At 41.3% G+C, this 24,592-nt stretch overlaps 1 protein-coding gene across 1 annotated transcript in view; it reads right to left on the reverse strand.

The window, feature by feature from the left end:
• Positions 1-23,804, reverse strand: part of RAB10 (RAB10, member RAS oncogene family) — a 50,638-nt gene extending 26,834 nt beyond the window's left edge. The window contains exon 1 of the mRNA XM_080682878.1: positions 23,094-23,804. Within this exon, the coding sequence (XP_080539004.1) occupies positions 23,094-23,220 (127 nt within the window). The 5' untranslated portion in view covers positions 23,221-23,804. The remainder of the gene's footprint in view (positions 1-23,093) is intronic.
• Positions 23,805-24,592: the final 788 nt, after the last annotated feature.

A 24,592-nucleotide genomic window follows, 5' to 3' on the forward strand; every position in this document is an offset into this window, starting at 1 on the left:
AGGCCAACACTCTATCCACTGAGCCAAACTGGCTAGGGCTGGTTATGATACTTTTACATCAGAATACTTTGCAATCGTTATTTGTTTATTCTATATTAGATAAAAACACAACTACTTTAAATTTCTGCTAAGTTATTTGGCTTCCACAAACCTTTACCTCCTCCTCACCTCTAGCTTTCGGCTCAGATTTTGTTTTGTCTATAAAACAACAACAAAAACACTTTCAAGCAACCTCTTCTCTAGCTTATTTGTCAGATGACAAAACATCTGCTTAAACAAGTTAAATCTGCACTGATTCATTTAGGGTACCACCAGCAAAAGCACAAAACCATTTCATTTCAACATAGTGGAATTTGAACATTGTTGGTATGTCTCTTGCCAAATAGTTCCAATAAAACAGTGTAAACTTAGCTACAAAGAGAGACTGCAAATCCAGTAAAAGATTAAGTGAAAAATGATGAGGGAGAACTACTAAGCCATTGACAAATGAGGAATGAATATAGGACTAGAAACAGAAGAATGATAGCAAAATGGACTTAAAAATAAAATTATATGAACAAAATATTAAGAGTCCCTTAAAAATGAATGCTTTAAAATATATTTTAATGACTATGTTCACACTATAAAAGTCAAAAATAAGTTTAAAAGATCTTATTTACACAATTTTGTCAGAAAAAGTATGCCAACCCACACTAGAGTCTCTCTCAGTGCTAAATGGTGACTAAGAATTAAAATTACAATCTAAATTTTGTCAAATACAAGATAAAACCTGCTTTCATAAGTTTCATCTAATTTCTCTACAAGTTCCAAACATTTTTGTTTTCCATCATTTGCTAGGAAAATGTTTACTGTTTTGAATGAATTTCCTTTAAATGACTTTTCTCAGTACCATTATTTCATATTATCCTATCATTTCACTTTTCATTTATGTCAGTCTCTCCTACTTGATTATAAACTGAATTAGAAACCAGAGAAGTAATGAAAGAAGTATACCACCAAATCTCAAACTTTTTATTCTGAAGACCCCCCCTATACTCCTAAAATTACTGAGGATCCCAAAAAGTTTTTGTTTATGTGGGTAATATCAATTTATATTTACTATACTAGAGATTAAAACTAAGAAAAAAATTTATTTTAAAATAATAGACCCATAAATAAACTTTAAATGAAAAAAATATACTTTCCAAAACAAAAATAAACTAGTGAGAAGAGTGGCATGATTTTATAGTTTTGTAAATTTAATGTCCAGCTTAATAGGCAATTGGATTTTCATATCTGCTTCTGCAATCTATTGCAATATGCTATTTGGGTTGAAACATATGAAAAAAGTCTAGTTGCATACAGATATGTAGTTGAAAAGGGAGGAGCATTTTAAGAGCCTATTCAGATAATTCTAAATATTCTTCTTGGACACAATAAAAGTCAATAAGTGATAGTTTCTTAGAGATTAGTTGCAATGTGGAATCTGAAACCATATCAATGAATATTTCATATTACATTAAATCCATCTGTTACTTTATACTTTGGACCTTTTTATCCATGCATGATTTTATAACATCATGTATTGGTCATTTGGAAAATATTGGTTCACTACACAGTTCTTCCAAATGTTGACACATCTCATTACACAATACAAAAAAAATCATATTCATTAATATTACCATGGACATCATCAGGGGAATCTCCTAAGTACTGGAAAGCTGTCAAGCTCATGGAGGGAGACAAACATTTTCCAGTAAGAATGTATTGTTAGATGAAAAATGTTTTTAAATATATAAGATCATAGAGAGGCATAACACAAATCAGAAATTCTTAATTTCAAACCGCAACTAAAATACAAGGAGGTACATCAGCGGTCCTAGCCATAGGGTACAGTATTCTCTTGAGGAATATGTATTAACTGATATACTAACTGCTCTCCAAAAAAACTTTTTATTAAAAACAAAATATAAAACATAAAACTTCTACAAAAGAGGTATGTTTGCTTAGCTGGCTTTAATTAAACCCTGCCCACACAGTCTGAGAAAAATGACTCAGCAAGACTCAGCCCATATGTTAACAAGAGTTAAGAGATTAACACTACTAAGTTAAACACATATTTCTCTAACATGCCCAATTTACAAATATAGAAAGAGGCTCAGAGGTATTATGACTTGCTCAAGCTCACAAATTAAATTAACTCTGATTAGAACCCTGCCTCTTGGCTCAATATTCTAATATATTTGGCACTAAAAGATCATTTCCAGGAAAAATTAAAGGCTCATGGTCACTGACAGGTCCTTTTATACAGTCTCTCATGCTCCTTAAAGATTAAATCATTCAATGTATAAATGAGTTTAAATACATCTTTGATAAATCTTTAACTAGAAAATTCAACTACATTCCATTCTGCATTTTATCTGGGCCAGCCATCTTTTTTTAAATTTAAATGTCACATTCCTTCAAACCTTCGATGGGATTCAAATCCTTAGCAATAACTACCAGGCTCTGCATGATCTGGCCAACACCTGCTCTTCAACATCTGTTTCTGTTCTCCCTACCTGACTCACACCAGCAACACAGACCTTCTTTCAGTTTTTGAACTCAATAGCCTACTTTACTCACCAAGGACCTTTTTGTGACTATTTCCTCTGCCTGGGATGTCCTTCCTCTCCTTACTCTTTTCTCCTACCTTACTTCTAATAACATCTCAGACATCGGCATTAATGTCAGTTTCTTAGGAGAGCATTTCCTGATCCACCTTCCCATGCCCTGAAATAGATTAAGAATAAGAACCTCCATTTACTCTGATTTCAGATTTCTGGTTTGGTGTTTTTATTTAATAAATATTTATCATCCCACCAAACTGCTGCAAGTAAGGGGATCACTAAATCTGTTTGACCAAAAGAGTCTTCATTTGTCAGGTTTTCCAACATCCTGTCCACATGTATTAACTGCCTCAGATTTTACACTTTTAACACAGTTGTTTTAAAGTAAGTGGAGAGGGTTTAGTAGACCTTCAATTGGTACTAAAAATTCTGCCAATGACTTACACTGTTATGTGAGATAAATGTGCAATGTAAACAGTAACACATGGTTAAATCTAAAAAGATGACCAGTGATAACCTGTCCCTATTTCCCAATCCTCTACAAATGCAAAATACATTTCCCCTTCCAGCACAGCAAGCTGGTATCAAGTGTAACAAAAAGCAGCCAACTCCTTCTGGTCTTAACAGATGCTAGGAGGAGAATGTTTAAAACTGTTGCTTCAACAAGATGCAAAAAAAGTCATCAGGTTACCAGTCAATGGAATAAGTAGGAAACATGGAAAATTATATGTATACATGAAATGTGCATGAACAGTCCTTTCAGGATATACAGAGAGTATAAATGCGTTGGCTACAATGATTTTATCATCATTTTATAGTGTATATCTGTAACTAATCTAGATATTTTGCAATAAGCCTTTTCAACAATTTACTAAGAGAAAGTTTATATTTAAAGTGACAACACTGACATAAAGAAACAAATCTTAAGAAACATCAGCATTTAATCCAAAAGTTAGTAGTTACTGTAAGACTGTTTGAAGATGAAAACATACAGCTGCAAAAGATGCCTTTACAAAACATTCTAATGCTTAACTTTAATCAAATGAGTGTTCTGAATTGATTTTTCATTTTTTCAATTCTACAATTTTTTGCCCATTAAAAAAAAATAATTATTATTCTCCTGTTGGATTCATTACCATAAGAACTTCACAAAGAGATCACAGATACAAGTGTATAACCATCATGTTTCAAAAAGAGAAACCATCATCCCATTAATAGCATGGTATCTTTTATCCAATTCATGGAATCAAAATAAAGCTTTTGGAAGTTCATTCTGTTGAAAGTAAAACATCTGATATCATTGTACTGTGAATATTATTTGTGAATTCAATAAAAAGTATATGACACTAAAGGTAATTTTTTTCTTTTAGTGATAATGAGAATACAAATTCTAGTGGTTTAGTATCATGGAAAAAACAGTGTTCTCACTAAGCAAAAGAATAAAATAAAAAATCCTACAGAACAAAAAACATACTTGGAATGACTGCAGAATACACATCCTCCTATATAATAAGAGCCTAATATGCAAATTGTCCCCTTGACCGGGAGTTCGACCAGTGGGCGGGGCCTGCTGGGGGCAGGGGCTGCTGGCCGACCAGCCCCGCCCCCAACTGACCCCCTCATCCCGAATGAGGGTGGGGCAGGCTGGCCAACTGCCTGCAGCCCCTCCCCCCAGCTGGCCCTGCCTGATCAGGGCAGGCCGGCTGGACCCCACCCGTGCATGAATTCATGCACCGGGCCTCTAGTTATTCATAACTGCATACAAAAAGGTTACAATATGCTACCAACTAAAAGATAAGCTAAAATTTAGAAATAGTGACTGAACTATAAAATTTATTATCAACCTGATAATTACCACACACTCGCATGCAAGGCAGCATGTGATTTCTATTGCATGTGTTGCCAATCATATTTTGGAAATGTTTGAACCTGTAAAGAACTACTTTGTAAATTTTTATAAATGAGTCTTCTAAATTTTGTTTACATTTTTAAATCAGTTGGAAGTATTAAAGTATTCAAAGAATTGAAATGCCCAAAACATCTTCAGGTTTTTAGGTCTCTGGGAAATTGCAGTTATTGAAAATAAAAGCTTGCAAACAGGAAGTACCAAATCAAAGCATCCACAATCTCCAATTTATCAACCCTAAAATATAACTTAGAGGACTGCAGAAAATTCTATTTTTAAAAAAGCAACACAACCACGTGAAAAAAAAGTTCTTCAGAAAAATACAAGAGACATGGCATTAGAGATATAGCTAATAAAGTTTTATGAATATGACAAAAAGAATATTCTTCCTGGATCATGATTTTAACAGTCAAATACTGTATAGATACTAAAAAAAAAAGTTTGCTCTAACGAATACATTAATTTTTTGTATTATTTTACTAGAGGCCCAGTGCACAAAATTCATGCACGGGCGGGGGAGGGGGTGTCCTCAGCCCAGCCTGCACCCTCTCCAATCTGGGACCCCTTTCACAATCCAGGACTGCTGGCTCCCAACTGCTCGCCTGCTTGCCTTCCTGATTGCCCCTAACCGCTTCTGCCTGCCAGCCTGATCACCCCCTAACCTCTCTCCTGCCAGCCTGATTGATGCCTAACTGCTCCCCTGCCAGCCTGTTTGCCCCTAACTGCCTTCCCCTGCAGGCCTGGTCACCCCTAACTGCCCTCCCCTGCAGGCCTGTTCACCCCTAACTGCCCTCCCCTGCAGGCCTGGTCACCCCTAACTGCCCTCCCTTGCAGGCCTGGTACCCCCAAACTGCTCTCCCCTGCAGGCCTGGGTCCCCCCCAACTGCCCTTCCCTGCAGACCCAGTCACCCCCAACTTCCCTCCTCTGCCGGCCGGGTCACCCCTAACTGCTCTCCCCAGCAGGCTTGATCACCCCCAACTGCCCTCCCTTGAAGGCCTGGTCCCTCCCAACTGCCCTCCCCTGCTGGCCATCTTGTGTCCACATGGGGGCAGGATCTTTGACCACATGGGGGCAGCCATCTTGTGTGTTGGAGTGATGGTCAATCTGCATATTACTCTTTTATTAAGATAGAGGCCTGGAGCATGGGTGGGGGCCAGCTGGTTTGCCCTGAAGGGTGTCCCGGATCAGGATGGGGGTTCCCTTGGGTTGTGGGGCGGCCTGGGTGAGGGGCCTGTGGTGGTTTGCAGGCCGGACATGCCCCGCGGTGACCCAAGCAGAGGCCCTGGGATTTATTTATCTTCTACAATTGAAACTTTGTAGCCTGGAGTGGAGCCAAGACTTTTGCTCGCTTTGTGGCGGCAGCCATTTCTGTTGGGATTTATGTATCTTCTATAATTGAAACTTTTTTTTTAATATATTTTATTGATATTTTACAGAGAGGAAGGGAGAGGGATAGAGAGCTAGAAACATCGATGAGAGAGAAACATCGATGAGAGAGAAACATCGATCAGCTGCCTCCTGCACACCACCCACTGGGGGTGTGTCCGCAACCAAGGTACATGCCCCTGACCGGAATCGAACCCGGGACCCTTCAGTCCGCAGGCCGACACTCTATCCACTGAGCCAAACCGGTTTTGGCTATAATTGAAACTTTGTAGCCTTAAGCAGAGGCCAAAGCAAGCCAGGGCTGCAGAAGCTTGGCTTCCTCCATCGCTGCAGGCAACTCAAGCCTCCTGCTCTCTCCAGCTCCGTGGCTGCCGCCATTTCTGTTGGGATTTATTTTTCTATAATTGAAACTTTGTAGCATTGAGTGGAGGCCTGGGTTGGCAAGGGCAGGCAGAAAGCTTGGCTTCCTCCACTGCCAGGGAAACCCAAGCCTCCCTCCTAGTCTCTGTGGCTGCAGCCATCTTGGTTGGATTTATTTGCATATTCCCTCCTGATTGGCTGGTTGGCGTGGCTGGTAGGTGTAGCAGAGGTATGGTCAATTTGCATATTACTCTTTTATTAGATAGGATAGATAGGATTTTTTGTTAATCTTCACCAGAGGAAAATATATTTTCAGGGAGGGAAGGGCGGCAGGGAGAGGGAGAGAGAATCATCAACTGGTTGCCTCCGCACACAACCCACCAGAGGATGGGGAGTGAACCCAGAAACCCGGGCACATGCCCTTGATCAGGAATCGAACTTGAGACCCTTTGGTGCTCAGGCCAGTGCTCTAACCACACAGCATATCAGCCAGGGCTACATTCATTTTTCAAAAAATAATTTTGTCTATTTAAAAATGCATACCCACGTTTTTGTGTGCATGTTTTTTAGAGGAGGAGGGGAGACAAAGATAGAGGAAGAAATTGATTTGTTGTTCCACTTACATATGCATTCATTGGTTGATTATTGAATGTGCCCTTACTGGGGGGTCGAACCTGCAACCTTGGTGTGTCAGGACAATGCTCTAACCAACTGATCTACCCCAGCCAGGGGCACATACTCACTTTTTAAAATAACTTTTTTAAATATATTTTATTGATTTTTTACAGAGAGGAAGGGAGAGCCAGAAACATTGATGAGAGAGAAACATCAATCAGCTGCCTCCTGCACACCTCCTACTGGGTATGTGCCCACAACCAAGGTACATGCCCTTGACCGGAATCGAACCTGGGACCCTTGAGTCCGCAGGCCGATGCTCTATCCACTGAGCCAAAACGGTTAGGGCTTAACATAATTTTTGAAAACTGTTTTTGAATAGACAAAAAACATTTCAAAATATTTCAATAAAATTCAGCCCTCAACACAAGGGTTTGTAAATATATGCATTTCAACAAATGATGTAACTATCTTTAGCACGCTCTTTTACTCTCAATAGTGTTCCAGTTTGGATGATAAATTATATGATCACTCTAGTCCAGGGGTGGGCAAACTTTTTGACTTGAGGGCCACAATGGGTTCTTAAACTGGACCGGAGGGCCGGAACAAAAGCATGGATGGAGTGTTTGTGTGAACTAATATAAATTCAAAGTAAAGGAGCGGAGGGGAGAGCAAGAGAAACGGATAGAATAGCCGGATCCGGCCCGCGGGCCGTAGTTTGCCCACAGCTGCTCTAGTCATTAGGCATACTCAATTTTGTTCATGGTTTCCCCAAGACTTAGCACAGTGCCCACAGTGCTTCCTAACTGAACAGCTCATCCCTTTAACTTTTCCAATAGTTTATACAGATTAGAGACCTGATATAAACAAATTCACAAATAAGGGGGAACCTTCTGTCACCTACTATAAACTATTTCAGTTAAAGATATTATCATTTACTAGTTGCCCAAGTTAGAAACCTAACTGATCCCTTGCTCTCACCAATCTTGTCCCCAACATCTAATCACACTAACTCAAATCTATTTCTTTTTTAAAATATATATATATTTTTATTTCCAAGAGGAAGGGAGAGGGAGATAGAAACATCAATGATGACAGAGAATCATTTATCGGCTGCCTCCTGCACACATCGAGCCTTCAACCTGGGCATGTGCCCTGATCAGGAACCGAACCGTTACCTCCTAGTTCAGTGGTCTGCAAACTACAGCTCGCGAGCCACATGCAGCTCTTTGGCCCCTTGAGTGCGGCTCTTCCACAAAATACCACGGCCTGGGCGAGTCTATTTTGAAGAAGTGGCGTTAGAAGTTTAAGTTTAAAAATTTTGGCTCTCAAAAGAAATTTCAATCATTGTACTGTTGATATTTGGCTCTGTTGACTAATGAGTTTGCCGACCACTGTCCCTAGTTCATAGGTAGACACTCAACCATCGAGCCACACTGGCTGGGCCAACTCTATTTCTTTAATATTTTAATGCTTACCTTCCTAGCTCAGCCCCTCATCATCTTTCTCTTGGATTCTACCCAGCATTTTGCAAATCTTCTGCCTCCATTAACTCCCATGTTAATAGTTTAGTATGCATCTCTTCATATTCTCTTTTACAGAAAATATATAAAGCACACTTTTTAAACAGGAAAAAGGTCATATCTTTTATCTGAAATCACTGTCCTCTATTTCAAACTTTTGATACCTTAGAAAATCCAAATTCCTTAACAAGACTTTCAAGACCTTCTACAATCCAGCCACAATTTATATCCTGTATGGCTTCCACTCTAGCCTCTTTATACTACCTGCAATCTCCAAACATACCATGTACAAACAACTACATTCCTATTCTGTTCCCTCTACCTGAAAATAGTCCTCAAACCCTGCACCTTACTAATCATGCTTTAAGGCTCAGCTTAAATGACCTCCTGAGGCCTATACTCCCAATCAGAGCTTACCAGGCCCTCCTGTTTCACAAATTACATCTTTACATAGCTTTATTATAATTTTACACATTTTACTGAACAGTTAGGTGAGCAACAGGATCACTAAATTATGAGCTCTTTGAAAGAGAAACTATCATTTTTTTCTTTTCATCTCTATACAAGCATCATGCCCTTTATACACAATACTAGAGGCCCAATGCACAAAATTTGTGCAAGGGGCTCGGCCCTCACAGCCCCGGCTTCGTCGGGAAGGACATCTGTAAGGTCGTTCGGCTGTCTGGTCTAATTAGCACATTACACTTTTATTATTATAGGTAAACCCAACTAGAGGCCTGGTGCATGAAATTCATGCACGGGTAGGGTCCCTAGACCTGGCTGGCTGTCAGGGCCGATCGGGGCCTTCCTTCCCCCTGTGCCATCCCCTTGTGGTCAGCGCATGTCATAGCGAGCAGTCGAACTCCCAGTCAAACTCCCGAGGGGACAATTTGCATATTAGGCTTTTATTATATAGGATAAGTGCTTACTGAAAAAAACAAAATCCCTTGGTATCACATTGGTTGAAAAGACTTTTCACCATAATCCAGATTTCAACTGCTAACTCCAAAAAAATTTAATCACAAGGAAATATGTACCTTAATTATTTTTATTGTCAACAATTTTCTTTCTGTAATACTCTATCAAAAGAGATAGAATAAGCCATTAAAAGTGTTTCCCAAATCACCACTTTCTAAAGTAGTATTTTTAACTTAAATGTCTGCTGTATTTTCATTTACAACCATTTTTTTAAAATCTAGAAATTACCAGACACATGCTATGAACTAAAACTTAGCACTGTTCTAATATATTTTAAGTAAATACAGTTAATTTGAGAAAAAATTAAAAGCTCTTCCTCAGTTTGTGTGCCATTGGCAAAATTATCACATGCCCAGCAAGAGTCATATTCTCCGAATTTAAGTATTAACAGTACCCAGATAAATGTCCTTGGAACTTCACAAACGAATTATTTTTTTCTAAAAAACAGAACCAGTCTTTCTGAGGTATGAAAATGAAATAATTTACTTCAGATTCTGAGTATTCACTCAAAAACCGAATACCAACAAATGCCAAAAATGGAAAATAATAGGTCATAAGAGTTAATACATAGTAGGTAATAAATAATTTAATAAGTATTATGCTCGTAATAGGCAAATAAAATAATTTCTGACAAAAAATTAACATAAATACCATACAGGTACAGAAAGGTGTAGATTTTAAAATCTACAAAACAACATATGATTATGCAATTCCAAGCCGGCATGGGACAACACTGTTTTCAGGAAGATGTGTTTTAAACAGTCAAAAACAAATTAACAAAAATTCTGAATTATTTACTCTTGAAATTAAGTTAGGCTATAATGCTTTCCTTAAAATTAATATTTAAAGCCCTGGCTGGAGTGACTCAATTGGTTGAGCGTCGTCCTGTGCATGGAAAGGTTGCCAGTTCAATTCCTGGTCAGAGAACATAAAGGAGGCAACTATCTCACCTCTCTCTCTCTCTCTCTCTCCCCCACTGCTTCCTCCCTCCCCTTCTCCTTTGCTCTCTCTAAACATGTCTTCCAGTGAGGATTAAAAAAAAAATTACAGATAAATAAAAAGCCCACTATTCTTAAGGGAGGTATATTAAGTTTAGAGCATGGCTGACCTCCTGGAAGTCTATCTTAAAGGTTAGGCATAAGCCAGTTTCACAAGGTGCTATTTATGGCTCTGACATTTACACATCTGTGCAAACCCTTCTGAATCGATTTAAAATAGATTATTTATTTAAAGGTATTCTTCAATATGGAAAAATCCTTATGTTTATCTTCAAAACTGGTCCATTCACATTTCAAAGGAATCCTCTGACAATCTTAGTACTTGAGGATTGGTGTATTTTATCCAGGCTCATATTTTGTTTGTATATTCACTCTCAGGCTTCACTTTTCCCTGGATGCATCCAATTTTTAAAATACTTTTGAATATAAGAAGTAATTTTTGTTATTTTAAAATAAATAACTTATCCAACGTCTTGTGGAACAATTATTCCACTAAAGTTAAAGCCTGATTATACATATGGCGCTAAAACTTAAGTCTTTTTAAATTATGGAAATATATCTACATATATAAAAGCCTAACCGACCTGCCAACTGTTCGACCGGCCGACCAGTAGCTATGATGTGCTCTGACCACTAGGGGGCAGATGCTCAATGCAGGAGCTGCCAAGCTGTGGTGACTTGGCAGCTACAGTTCTCGGGTAATGCACCCGTAACCAGAGAGGAGGGAACCCGATTCCAGGGTGTGTCACCTGAGAACCGCTCTCTCGCAATCCGGGACCCCCTCAGGGGATGTCAGAGAGCTGGTTTCGGCCTGATCCCCATAGGCAAGGCCGAAGGATCCCACCAGTGCACGAATCCGTGCACCAGGCCTCTAGTATAGTTATAATAGACTATACATTGGCTTGACAGGGAATAGTTACATAGGCATATTAAAGAAACCACCAGATACCAATTTAACAAAAAATTGGGATAGTGGGATGAGATTATGAAAGGTTAAAATTTTCATCTAATATTAGATGTAATTAGAGGTATGTAATAGAACAAAGAGCTAGAGGATGCCTCTAGAGCAGACATGGGGATAGAGGGAATAGAACAAGAGATTGCTTTCTTGGTTACGGTAACTCCTTTAGTTATTTTATTTCAAATATGTGTGTGTGTTTGTGTGTGTGTGTATCATTGATAAAAATTAATTTTTAAAACCTTTCAGAAAACACAGTATAAATTATAAAAGGGTCAATTTTCATTCCTGCAGTATCATACAGAATCTCTGTATGAGATTATTATTACACACCAGAATAGCTAAAATATAAAATAGTAACACTACCTAACTTTGGTAAGGATACAGAGCAATTATTACATCACATACACTGCTGATGAGAATGTAAAATAGTACAGGTACTCTGGAAACAGTTTGGTAGTTTCTTATAAAACTAAACTTGTAATTACTATATGACCCAGTAATTGCAGTACTGGGCATTTATCCCCAAAAAACGAAAACTTATGATCACAGAAAAACCTATGCAAAATATTCATAGTAGCTTTATTTATAAAAATTGGAATCAGCCCAGATGTTCCTCAATGGATGAATGGTTAAACTGTGGTGAATGCATACCATGGAACACTACTCAACAATAAAAAAGAACTACTTATGCACACAACTTGGATGAATCTCCAGGGAATTATGCTGAGTGAATAAAAGCCAATCTCAAAAGGTTACATCCTGTATGATTCCATTTACATTACATTTGTAAAATGATAACATTTTATAAATAGAGAACAAATTTTTGGAGGGAAGAAGTAGGGGGAGGAGAGAAAAAGAATCTATCTATATAAAACTCTAATATGCAAATAGACCAAACGGCGGAACACCCGAACAACTGGTCGCTATGATGTGCACTGACCACCAGGGGGCATGCATGGAACGTAGCGGGCATCAACCGCAGCGAGATAGTGGAGCAGGTGAGCGGGGGAGCCAGACCAAGGCAGGGCACCTGTCGCTGTCATCGGGGTGAGCCTCTGGTGGTCACTGAAAATTCTTTGCTCCCGCACGCTGCAGTCCCGCCAAACGCTCACACCTGCTGTTGGTGTCGGAGCCACCACTCGCACCCACTGCCAGCACCCAGCACCAGTCCCTATCGCTCAGCACCATTAGCAGGTGCGAGTGGTGGCTGCCAGCCCCAATCGCCCCTGAGGGCTTCTCCACCTCCCCCTGCTCCTGAGGGCCGACTGGGGCAGCAGCCACCGCTCGCACCCACTGCTGGCACCAGCCCCAATCACTCGGCGCCATCAGTAGGTGCAAGCAGGGCCAGCATCATCAGCGCGTGGGAGCAGTAGCAGCAGTGGGAGCTGCCGGCAGATGGGGACCAGGGGCCGCAGCAGGAGGAGCCAGGCGGGGCACAGATGATGGGCCGAGACCCGCCCCTGTGGCCACCACAGCCTTGCAGCTCACAGTTCTTTTCAAGGTGCACAAATTCACGCACTGGGCCCCTAGCCTATAATAATAAAAGAATAATATGCTAATTATACCGGACGTCCTTCCAGATGACATTCTGGATGAAACTGTGGCGGTGGGGGCCGAGGCAGAGGCAGCCGTGGCAGCAGCAAGGGCTAAGCCCCTTGCACGAATTTCGTGCACCAGGCCTCTAGTCTATACTAATAAAAGGGCAATATGCAAATTGGTCAGGACGCCCTTACAGTAATGACCGAACAGCAGGCTGCATGGGGTGACCAGGCCAGCAGGGGGGTTAGTGAGGGATGACCAAATGACTGAACAGCAGGCTGTGTGGGATGACCAGGCTGGCGGGGGGAGTGGAGGGGAAGGGGTCAGTGAGGGGTAACCAAACAACGAAACAGCAGGCTGTGTGGGGCAACCAGGCCGGCAGGGGGCAGTGAGGGGCGACCAGGCCAGCAGAGGTGGGCAGTGAGGGGTGACCAGGCTGGCGGCGGGGGGGTGGGGGGGGCAGTTAGTGGAGACCAGGCCAGCAGAGGGGGGCAGTTGGGGGTGACCAGGCCGGTGTGGGGGGGGAAGTTAGGGGTAACCAGGCCAGCGGTGTGGGGGGGGGGGGGGAGTTGGAGGCGACCAGGCTGGCTGGGGGCAGTTGGGAGTGACCAGGCCAGCAAGGGGGGTAGTTAGGGGCAATCAGGCCAGCAGGCAGAGGTGGTTAGGGGCAATCAGGCTGACAGGCAGGTGAGAAGTTAGGAGCCAGCGGTCCTGGATTGTGAGAAGGATGTCCGACTGCCAGTTTAGGCCCGATCCCCAGGATTGGGCCTAAACCGGCAGTCGGACATCCCCCGAGGGATCCCAGATTGCAGAGGGTGCAGGCTGGGCTGAGGGGACCCCCTCCTCCCGCCATGCACAAATTTCATGCACCAGGCCTCTAGTATAGTTATTAAAGAATACCCAGGCCCGGCCAGCGTGGCTCAGTGGTTGAGCATCAACCTATGAACCAGTAGGTCAAAGGCAGATGCCCGCGTTGTGGGCCAGATCCCCAGTGTGGGATGTACAGGAGGCAGCTGATTAATGATTCTCTCAGCATTGATGTTTCTATTTCTCTCTCCCTCTTCCTTCCTCTCTGAAATGAGTAAAATTATGTTTAAAAAAAAAAAAAAATATCCAGGATCCTTGTTCCTTGGAACTGTTCAGTATCTTGACTGTGATGGTGACTTATACAAGTGATAAAACTGTAGAGAATTTAACACACACACACACACACACACACACACAAGTATAAGTAAAAATGGGGAAATCTGAATAAAAATAGTGTACTACAACAAATGTCAATATCTTGGTTGTGATTAGTTTCACAAAATGTTGCCATTGGGCGAAACTAGGCAAAGTGTACAATGGAGCCTTCTGTATTATTTTTTACAACTGCATATGAATATACAATTGCCTTAAATAAAAATTTCAATTAAAAAAAAACTGCATAAGCATTGCTATTGATATGAAAAAAACAAATCAACACTGTCCTCTGTTCTGATTTTGATACGTTGTATTTTTTTGAGTCTCCAGAATAACATTTTTTCCATTTCCTAATGTTTTACAACCTTGGATGCTTTGCTTCTGGGTCATACTGAAAACTTAATGTTCCATCACCAGTTGCTGTATTCCTCAAAAACATATTATTTTTCATCTCTGGAAAAAAGAATAAATATCAAGCAATCACTTTTGCATGTAACCCTATATGGCACTGCCATCAAAAAAATTTCTCATTTTGCATGTAACCCTATATGGCACTGCCATCAAAAAAATTTCTCATTCCCAAAAAAAAATTTCCCTTCAAATGAGTTTTCTTCACCAAATTTTTATTCTAATAATCTTTTCAAATTCCTTTTCTTATAATCCATATTACTTACTCCATTAATTTCCAATATTTATCTATTTGAAGGAAGCAAATCCATGACCTTTACAAGACTTTTATCAGTTTTATGGATTTACACCAGCCATGGGCAAACTACGGCCCGCGGGCCAGATCCGGCCCACGGAGCCGAAAGAGCGGAGGGTTCTCTTGCTCTCCCCTCCGCTCCTTCACCAGCAGCAGTGTTAACATGGCAACTTCGGGAAACACAGCCGCAGCTCCTTCTTCTGAGTGGGCGGATTTATAGCCGCCCATTCAATAGAAGGAACAACCTCTCAATCTTCCAGAGGCTCCTTGTAATGCCCGCGGACGCGTCCTCCGACATCACCCTGGGAATGCTTAGACACGTTATCGTGGTGATGGAGGGAGACACGCCCCTGGAGAGCACAGTATCAGAGCATTAGCTAAAAAGGAGACCAACAACACTGTTCCCACTGAAGTTGATGTTTTAAAGACCAAAAACCTTTCAACCCAGTCTACATTGCCATCTACATCTATGTCCCGGGCATAATTTGGAAGTTGCACTAAAGAAAATGTTTAATTTACTGTTTACACATTTTGTTCTTTTCTATTTGTTTTAGTTTTAAATTGTTATATTTAAGTTTAATTTGAAAGGCTTTTGTACCTTTCCTTTGTTAGGCAATTTTATTTTGCCTTTGCCATCTTCAATATAAGGTATGTTATTGTGCTATGATTCCTCCATTTTTTGAAGTTTCAAATTATAATAATTAGTGTTTACATTCTTCTTGTTAAAATGTTTGAAATGAATAAAACTATTGAAATAATAAAAAAAAAAAAGACCGTACCCTTTTATGTAATGATGTTTACTTTGAATTTATATTAGTTTACACAAACACTCCATCCATGCTTTTGTTCCGGCCCTCTGGTCCAGTTTAAGAACCCATTGTGGCCCTCGAGTCAAAAAGTTTGCCCACGCCTGATTTAGACAATGTTCTATTAACCCCAACACCCTCTGAAGCTCCTTTAAACTTCCTTTATGACCTATCTCCATAAGCAGTTTTCCCATGCAGATCTCACTAGCCAATCAAACAATTTAAATAGCTATTGTAAATTAACACAAGCCTCTGCTTCTCTATTCACCATAGATGCTACCACAGAAAAAACTGGGCAGCCTTGTACTTTTAAAAGTTAAAACAGAATGCCATTATTTCTTCTATGATTCTTTCCACTTTACAAACCAAACAGGAATATCAGTATTTCCTTTGCCACATCTTGTACAACATTAGACACTACAATTCTTGAAAAGAAAATAATTATCCCTAACATTATCAGCTCAGCTCTGCTATGTTATGCTCTAAATTTGTAAAGAACAAGTAACCTGAACAAATCGCTTGATATTTGGTGCTGACTTGTTACTTCTCCACTTCTGTCAAAAAAACGGAACAAAAATACTGCAACTCTACTTTTCAAATTGAAATTAATGAGTAGGAGAATCATCCTATCAATTTTTCCATAAGCGTAAAGTAATGAAATTCTTAGAATAAGAAACAGGGCTATGAATAGGATTGTATATAGATTCTAGTCAAAAGTTTTTTATATAATATTTTAGAAAATTACTTCATCTGCCTGTTTCCTGACTCTTAAGATTCATTGTAGGGAACTTTCCTGCATTAATATTCTGTGATTCTAACATTCCATGGAGTTCTATGTAAGTACACGTAACAAAAACACAAACTTCCTTCAATATCTAAAGATGCAGACCAGTGATATTAAGCATGGGAAAGTACCATTGGATCCTCTGGACTCAATGACCACTGGTTAACACTAGTTATTACATGGAATAGTGAAGAGCTAGCTGTCTGTAATCAGATGCTCTTTAGAGTTGGATTAAGTATTGAATAGTTTTTATTTGTTTGGTTTTGGGTTTTTTTGTAGTAAAATATACATAACAAAATTTATCATTTAAACCATTTTTTTCAATTGAAGTAAAAAAAAACTGTCATTAACATTAAATTTACCATGTTAACCATTTTAAGTGTAGAGTACAGTGGTGTTAAGTATATTCACAATGTTGTACAACAAATCTCCAGAACTTTTTCATCTCCAAAAGCTGAAACTCTATAACCATTCCTTATTTCATCTCCCTTGTCCTCAGGGACTATCATTTTACCTTCCACCAGTCTACTTTCTGTTTCTATGAATTTGACTTTAGATACCTATAAATGGCATTTTAACAATTTTAAGTGTATAATTCAGTGGCATTAAATATATTCATATTGGTATGCAACCATCATCACTACCCATCTCCATAAGCTTTCCATCATCCCAAAATGAAATCTGTACCCAATAAGCAATAATTCCCCATTAACTAAAACTCTGTACCCATTAAGCAATAAATAACTCCACATGACCCAGTTTCCAGGCCCTGGTAACTACTTTCTACTTTATAAATTTGTCTATTCTATGTACCTCATATAAGTGACTGCACATAATATTTGTCCTTTTGTGTCTGGACTGTTTCACTTAGCACAGTGTTTTCAAACACTGTGGTAGCATATACTGGAATTTCATTTTTTTTTTTTTAGGCTAATAATATTCCACCTTATGTATAAACTACATTTCATGTACCCATTAATCCCTTGGACATTTGAATTAGTTCTACATTTTGGCTATTGTGAATAATGCTGTTCAACAGATAATAACAAATGTTGATGATGACATGAAGATATTGAAACCTGGGTGCAGGACTAATGTGAATGTACAACAGTGCAGCCACCATGGAAAACAATATGGTGATTTCTCAAAAAATTAAAAATATAACTACTATATGATCCAGCAATTCCATTTCTAGGTATATATCCCTAAAAGGACTGAAAGCAAGCACTTGAACAGGTAATTGTACGAGGAAATTCATTTTTTATAAGTCAGTCATCCTAATTGGTGTGAAATGACATCTCATAGTGGTACTGACTTACATTTCTCTAATGATTACTGATGTAGAACATCTTTTCGTGTGCTTCTTGGTAATTTGTATATCTTCTTTGGGAAAATGTCTGAATAGTTTGCAATCAATCCTAAAAATATGTGTTCGAATGAAAGAAATTCCTTAGGCACTCTGGCATTCCTGCAGCATGAGCCACTTGCTGCCTGAGTATCACAGCAAAGCACAGACATGTTTAATATGACAAAGGTTTTACTCATTTCTCTAAAAAGTAGCTTCTCCATATAAAATGGGCTCAGTTCAATTTAACCAACCAGTTCTTAAATGCAGATTAGTGAAACCATCCTACTCTTCTAAAGCTTAGTAAAAACACCCAGAAAGACAACAAAAAGGATGCATTCATTATACTTTTCCTAGGAGCAAGAAGCTTTACCAATTTAATTTCTTAGACAAAGCCCGGAGACTCCATTTCCCATGAAAGATATACCCTATGGAAAAAGTAATAATAGCCCGGCCAGTACGGCTCAGTGGTTGGGTGTCAACCTATGAACTAGGACAGTGGTCGGCAAACTCATTAGTCAACAGAGCCAAATATCAACAGTACAACGATTGAAATTTCTTCTGAGAGCCAAATTTTTTAAACTTAAACTTCTTCTAACGCCAGTTCTTCAAAATAGACTCGCCCAGGCCGTGGTATTTTGTGGAAGAGCCACATGCAAGGGGCCAAAGAGGCGCATGTGGCTCGCGAGCCGCGGTTTGCTGACCACTGAACTAGGAGGTCACGGTTCAATTCCTGGTCAGGGCACATGCCTGGATTGCAGGTTCGATCCCCAGTAGGGGGCATGCAGGAGGCAGCCAATCAATCAATCAATCAATCAATCAATGATTCTCTCATCACTGATGTCTCTTTTCTATCACTTTCTCTCCCTTCCTCTCTGAAATCAATAAAAATATATACTTTTTAAAAAAGTAATAATAATCTAGAGGTGGAAGGAGGATTAACAATACCAAAAGATATACATTCAATAAAACAGCCCACCAAAAATTTCTACTTTGGGACAAGTCTATGTAATTGCCATTATCACTAAAGGGTAATGCTTTCCTGAGCTTTATTGCCAAGAGGGTTATGGTCAGATCATCCACTGAAATCTGCTCATTCAAAACCAGTAACTCTATTTAGCAAATACTTCTCAATCTTTGAATTTCCAAGACCAGTTTTACCCTAAAATTACTCTATTAGCCAAACAGCTGATATTCTTAAGTAAAATCTGATCCCAATCTACATCACATATATAATACTCAGGAAGTAGGTAGAAAGGAAAATATTAAAATAACCCCAATTCTGTGTTAGCGAATCCTGATTGTACTACCTGTCTGCCTGTTTTCCATCATTATTTATCACACACCCATGAAATGCAAGGACTCTTCTAGGTGGTTAACATCTATCAGCAAAAAAGAAGACAAAGATCTCTGCCCTTGTGGAGTTTCTTCTGTCCTTCTATTCACTTTGAAATTAGTGAGTGGAATATACCAGTAATTTGTTTTTGCAACCATCTGCAATAAATCTTACCATGAGTATCATATATAATTTCTGATATAGATGTGTGGAAACTGAAAGTATACAGAAAAAATTAAATACAGTGGTCTTTGTGAGCACTGTAAGTAAGCACCATAAGCCTATAAAACTTATTTCTTCCAAGAATCAATAACCAATAAGTAACTGAAATAGCTGTGCCTGAATAAATGATGGCTTTCCTTATATCAACAATTTGGCCCCTCTGAACCTGCAAGATAACAACTTCTATTCAAATCTCAGGAGGTTTTCACAATTAGGTGACAACTCAAATTTCACTATCTATATATATAAAAGCCTAAACCACTGTTCGACCGGTAGCTATGACGCACACTGACCATCAGGAGGCAGACGCTCAATGCACAGGCTTGGAAACATGGAACAAACTGATGAATCTCAGAGGGAAGGGGGGGAAGAGATTAACCAAAGATCTTATATGCATACTAGAGGCCTGGTGCATGGATTTGTGCACCGGCGGGGTCCCTAGGCCTGGTCTGCGGGGATCAGGCTGAAACTGGCAGTCTGACATCCCCCGAGGGGTCCTGGATTGCAAGAGGGCACAGGCCAGGCTGAGGGACCTCACCAGTGCACAAATCCATGCACAAGGCCTCTAGTCATTTATAATTAGAGAATATTTTAGATTTTTTTTTTAAAGCAAAATGAAACAGAAAAAAACCCCAGTCAACTGATAAAATTTTTAATGTCCTAAAAGTTGTGTATATTCAAAGTATTTCTAGTTATCTGCACATTAGACAATTGGCTAGTTTAGACAAACTATATAGACATGTTCTGTCCAATATGGTAGCCAAGTGCCACACTTAAAATGTGCCTAAATTAAAAGGAGCTGTAAGTATAACATACACACTGGAGAAAAAGAATGTAAAATATCTCAACCATTTTTAATATTACAAAATAAAACATTTTGAATAAAGTAAGCAAAAATATATTAAATTTTTCTTTTAGTTTTTTTTTTTTGTGTTCATCTTCACCTTAAGAATATTTTCCCATTGATTTTTAGAGAAAGTGGAAGGGAAGGATGGGGGGGGGGGGCCCGCAGGGAGGGAGGGAGGGAGGGAGGGAGGGAGAGAGAAACACCTATGTGAGAGAGACAAATCAATTGGTTGACTCCCACATGCTTCACTCCGCAAAGGCTTGAACCTGCAACCCAGGCGTGAGCCCTTGACTGGGAACAGGGACCTCACCCTGAGCTCTAACCACCAGCCAGGGCATCTTTTACTTTTTTAATGTGGTCACTAAAAAATATTATCTTTGTCACTCACATTTTATTTCTTTTGGACAGCACTGGTTTAAGACAATAGTAGACTTCTAAACCTGCACACGCAGCTAATACATGTCAGGACTGTACTCAGAATTTTATACTTATTTATTCATTTCTCAACTTACACTGTTCAACAAACCATGTAACAAAACATCAAACATATCAAACATTTTTATATCAAAATGCAAGAAAGTCTCAGAATCTAAAGTGAAATTGTTTAGCAGAGCACTCTTAAATATGAGGGTGGCCGCTTGTGTAGGACATTCAATACAGAAAGTAATTTGTTGCCACCCTTGAGCAGCAGAAGGGTCACATATTCTATATATAGCTAATATGTACCGTGCCCTCAGTGTGCCTGGCACTGTGCTAGGCGCTTTACCCACAATGACCCATAAAATCCTTATAACTATCCTATGTGGTAGATACTATCATTAACACTAAAGAAGAAACTGAAAGAGAGATTAAGTAACTTGCCAAAGTCCCATTAACCTGCCCAACAATTCCAACCCAGCAGGCTTTATCCAAAACTATCACACATTTTCCCACGCAAAAGGACTACACAAAAACATTATGTCATTATCTTACAGGATTATGTTTTAGTGGAGTGTGCACCCATTACAAAAAGGAGTGGGAGTAGATGGAGTTAATGCTTTGTTTCCTGCTCTCCACCCAACCCTTTTCAATGGCAGGTTAAAGTTGATCACATGAATTAAATCCTTGATCTCACTACAGGTTTCTTCTCTGCTCCCTTTCCCAGAAAGGCTCTATCCCACTCCTCTAGTCCAATTCCTATCTGTCATTCAGGCTTCATTTTATTTTATTTTAGAGAAAACGAGGAATTGAGAGAGAGCTAGACAGAGACCGACATCGATTTGTTGTTCCACCCATTTATGCATTCATTGGTTGTCTCTTGCATGTGTCCTGACCTGGGATTGAACCTGAAACCTTGGCATATGGGGATGACGCTCTAACCAACTGAGCTTGCCAGCCAGGAGGCTTCATTTTTACATCATCTCCATGCATGCCAACACAGACTTTCCACGACTGAGGCTAGTCACCCCTCCTTCCTATGATTACCCCTAATGTAGCACTTGGCACACTCCAATGTGGCTGTCCTCACTAGGCTGCTCCTAAAGGGGTCTCTTATCATCACTTATCACTAGTGCCTAAAACAGTGCCCAGCACTAGGTACTCGATCAATGTTTGCTTAACTATCTAATCACCTAACTCAGCTACAACTAACGTGGAATATTAAAAGTAAACTTAGTGGTAAGAAGTGCTAACCCACAGGCAGAGACAAGTTCTAAGTTTCACGAAATTTATGAGAGGTCAAGAGAACAGTAAAATACTCCGGAAACAATTATTAGGCTGTCACTCCCCCTCCAAAAAAGGGGTAGTAAAATAATATATTTAAATGATCACTTGCTCAATTCATGTCAATACAACTTACTTTATGAGAATGAATTAAGTAGTTGATATATATGTCATAAGAGATTCAAATCAACGACTTCAATAATGCTATAATTTGTATGAAATCAGCTTAAGTTTGACAATTTTCAGAGTTCAAAGAAGACTGCGGTTACTTTTAAAAATCATCTAAATATAAATTTAGTTACACTATAAAAAAGGAGTTTCATTGCACTGTCCCAAGACCGAGTGCTGGCCTTCAAGTGACAGAGGCAACCATGTATCCTTTAAGGTATTTACTGGGGGTGGGATTCACATACAATTCATTTAACACAATCTGTGTAAATGCCACTAACTTTTCTAACCAGAGTCAAAAGGGACTTTCCTAGAGCCTTCCCTTTTCTTTTCCTAAATGGGAAACCGATTTTAAAAAGGTCCATCTTCAGAATTACAGTCAGTAATTCCGAAACACGAGGTGAAAGTACATGAGAAGCCCTAGGGTTATGACTGGCAAAATACTTTCCTGCAAGTTCTAGCGTAAAGTAAAACACAAAGTTTTGGGGTGAAAAAAGAGAAAAAAACAACAAACTGATCATCTCCCTTGAGACTGCTGCTTCTGTGGTCGTCTCGGAAAGCACTGTGGAGGCAAACAGGCCAGATTCCCACCCCGAGCACGAAGAGCCTCCGATTGTCTGACACATCAATGAATTAGTCAACTGAGGCCCAACTCTCTTTTCCCCTCTAATTTGCTTTAATGATTCCTCACTCCAACCCTCAAGTTTACTCTGAGTTATGACCATATGGAATCTTCTCTTTACCCTGAAGTATAAAATCGGGCCTTTACCAAAGGACTGCTCCTGCTTCCATCCCCACAATTAAAATAAAGCCCTTAGCGATATCGACATCTAGTAAAGGCCACATACATATGGAAAAAGCCAGTCCAGTCGCTTAAAGAAATAGTAACCTGTGAATGCTGCCTATTTTGTAACAACAGGCACTGAGCAGAATGGGAGAGACTCGAAAACAGAAGACCGGATAGAAAGCCTGGGAAGACCCCGCCCCAGTGAGCTCGATGCAGATTCAAACAGTAACTTGGGTTAGTCGCCCAGGATCGGAATCACGGAAACAAAGGCGTATATTACGGGAAGCAAGATGTCTGGTGTAAAAAGAAACGGTTTGCAGCTACACAGGCCACACACCACCCTCCCACAGGTCTTACCTATGGTGGAAATAAAGGTGGTATTGAAGGCATCATCCGAAAAACGAAAAAGGACGCAGGTCTTCCCCACTCCCGAGTCCCCAATCAGGAGCAGCTTGAAAAGCAGGTCGTACGTCTTCTTCGCCATTGGGAGGAGCGGCTCGGGCGCTCGCCGCTGGCGGCCCCAAGGGATCGGTCCCTCTCACTATGGCCAACTCCTCACTCGGGTGTTCTCAGGCCGGAGGACCGGGGAAGCGTGGGAAAAAGGAGGGTTCGAGAGGGCGCGGGCGACCTACGAACGGCCTCGTCGAGGAAGCACCGACGGTGGCGGCGTTCGGTGCTTCCGAGGGCGGCGACCGCGGCTCCGCAGCCTCTCCCAGCCGCTCTGCCCGGTTCCGGGGAGTCGGTCGGGACAAAATGGCCTCCCCTCCCCCCTCAGGGCTGCTCGGCCGGGACGCTCCCACGGGCGAGCCAGCGAGCTCGGCCGTCGAGGCAGCGCGGAGCGCGTGAAGACAGTCTCTCTCCCGAGCCGAAACTCCGCGCTAGGACTCGGCGATGGCAGCCAAGGAGGACCCCGAGCCGAGAGCTCAGCTACATAGCCACAGGAAGCCCAGCCGCCCGGCCAGAGCCACCTTTTCCCCGTGCCCTCTCACGCCGGCGTGCGCGCTGCCTGACTCACGCAAGGACGTAGGCCCGCCCTTCCCTCGCGCCCTCGTCCTGCGGTCCGCCTCTGCGCACGCGCGCCAGGGGATGTGGGGGCAGCCGGGGGCGGAGGGCGGAGCGCTGGGTCTCCAAGCCTCAGCCTCAGGCCCGACAGAGACGAGAGGGGCGGGGCGAGAGAGGGCGAGGCCACGGGCGCGCTCCCTGTGGCCGCCCGATAGGGTGCGGGGCGGATGAGCATGCCCCGCGCGGATGGCGCTGCGTAGTAACTGCGCAGGCGCGATAGGCTGGAGTAGCCCTTTAACTTCGCTTCTCCTTCCCGGGGTCGCCCTCCCCGCTGCGCTGGGGATGCTCCGGGCTGTGTGTAACCGGGTGTCGAGCTGCTCTTGGCGCAGCGACCGGCTTGGTGGCCCTGGGTTCCTGTATAGCTGAACCTGGTAAACGCAGCACCTAGGTCATTGAATACTTTGCTGACATGCGACGCATCCTGGCGTGCCTTCCGTCGTGGGCTAGTCGTGACAGGGGAAACATTAAAGCTACATCCCGTTTTACTTAAGGAGCAGGAGTTGGCGTTCAAGAGATTTGAAATGCAAAAGCTGGCCACGCTGCTGTGGCTGGCATGATGTCATCGGCCTTCCAGGGCGAGGAGTGGAAGGCTGAGGAACACCCGGGCGCAGGGAGAACCTACCCACCACGTGGAACCTTCGGTGCTGTGCTGCCCATGGAGAACCCGCTCCAGGCCTGGGCGTCCATTTAGAATACGGAGAGTCAAAGAGCGCTATACCGAGAAGGCAGGTCCCCCCCTTCTCCCGCCAAAATCGAACCACCCGTGTCCAAAACTGAAGGATAGTGAAGCCAAC

The sequence above is a fragment of the Plecotus auritus genome (assembly GCF_963455305.1).
Source record: "Plecotus auritus genome assembly, chromosome: 8".
Classification (NCBI taxonomy): domain Eukaryota; kingdom Metazoa; phylum Chordata; class Mammalia; order Chiroptera; family Vespertilionidae; genus Plecotus; species Plecotus auritus.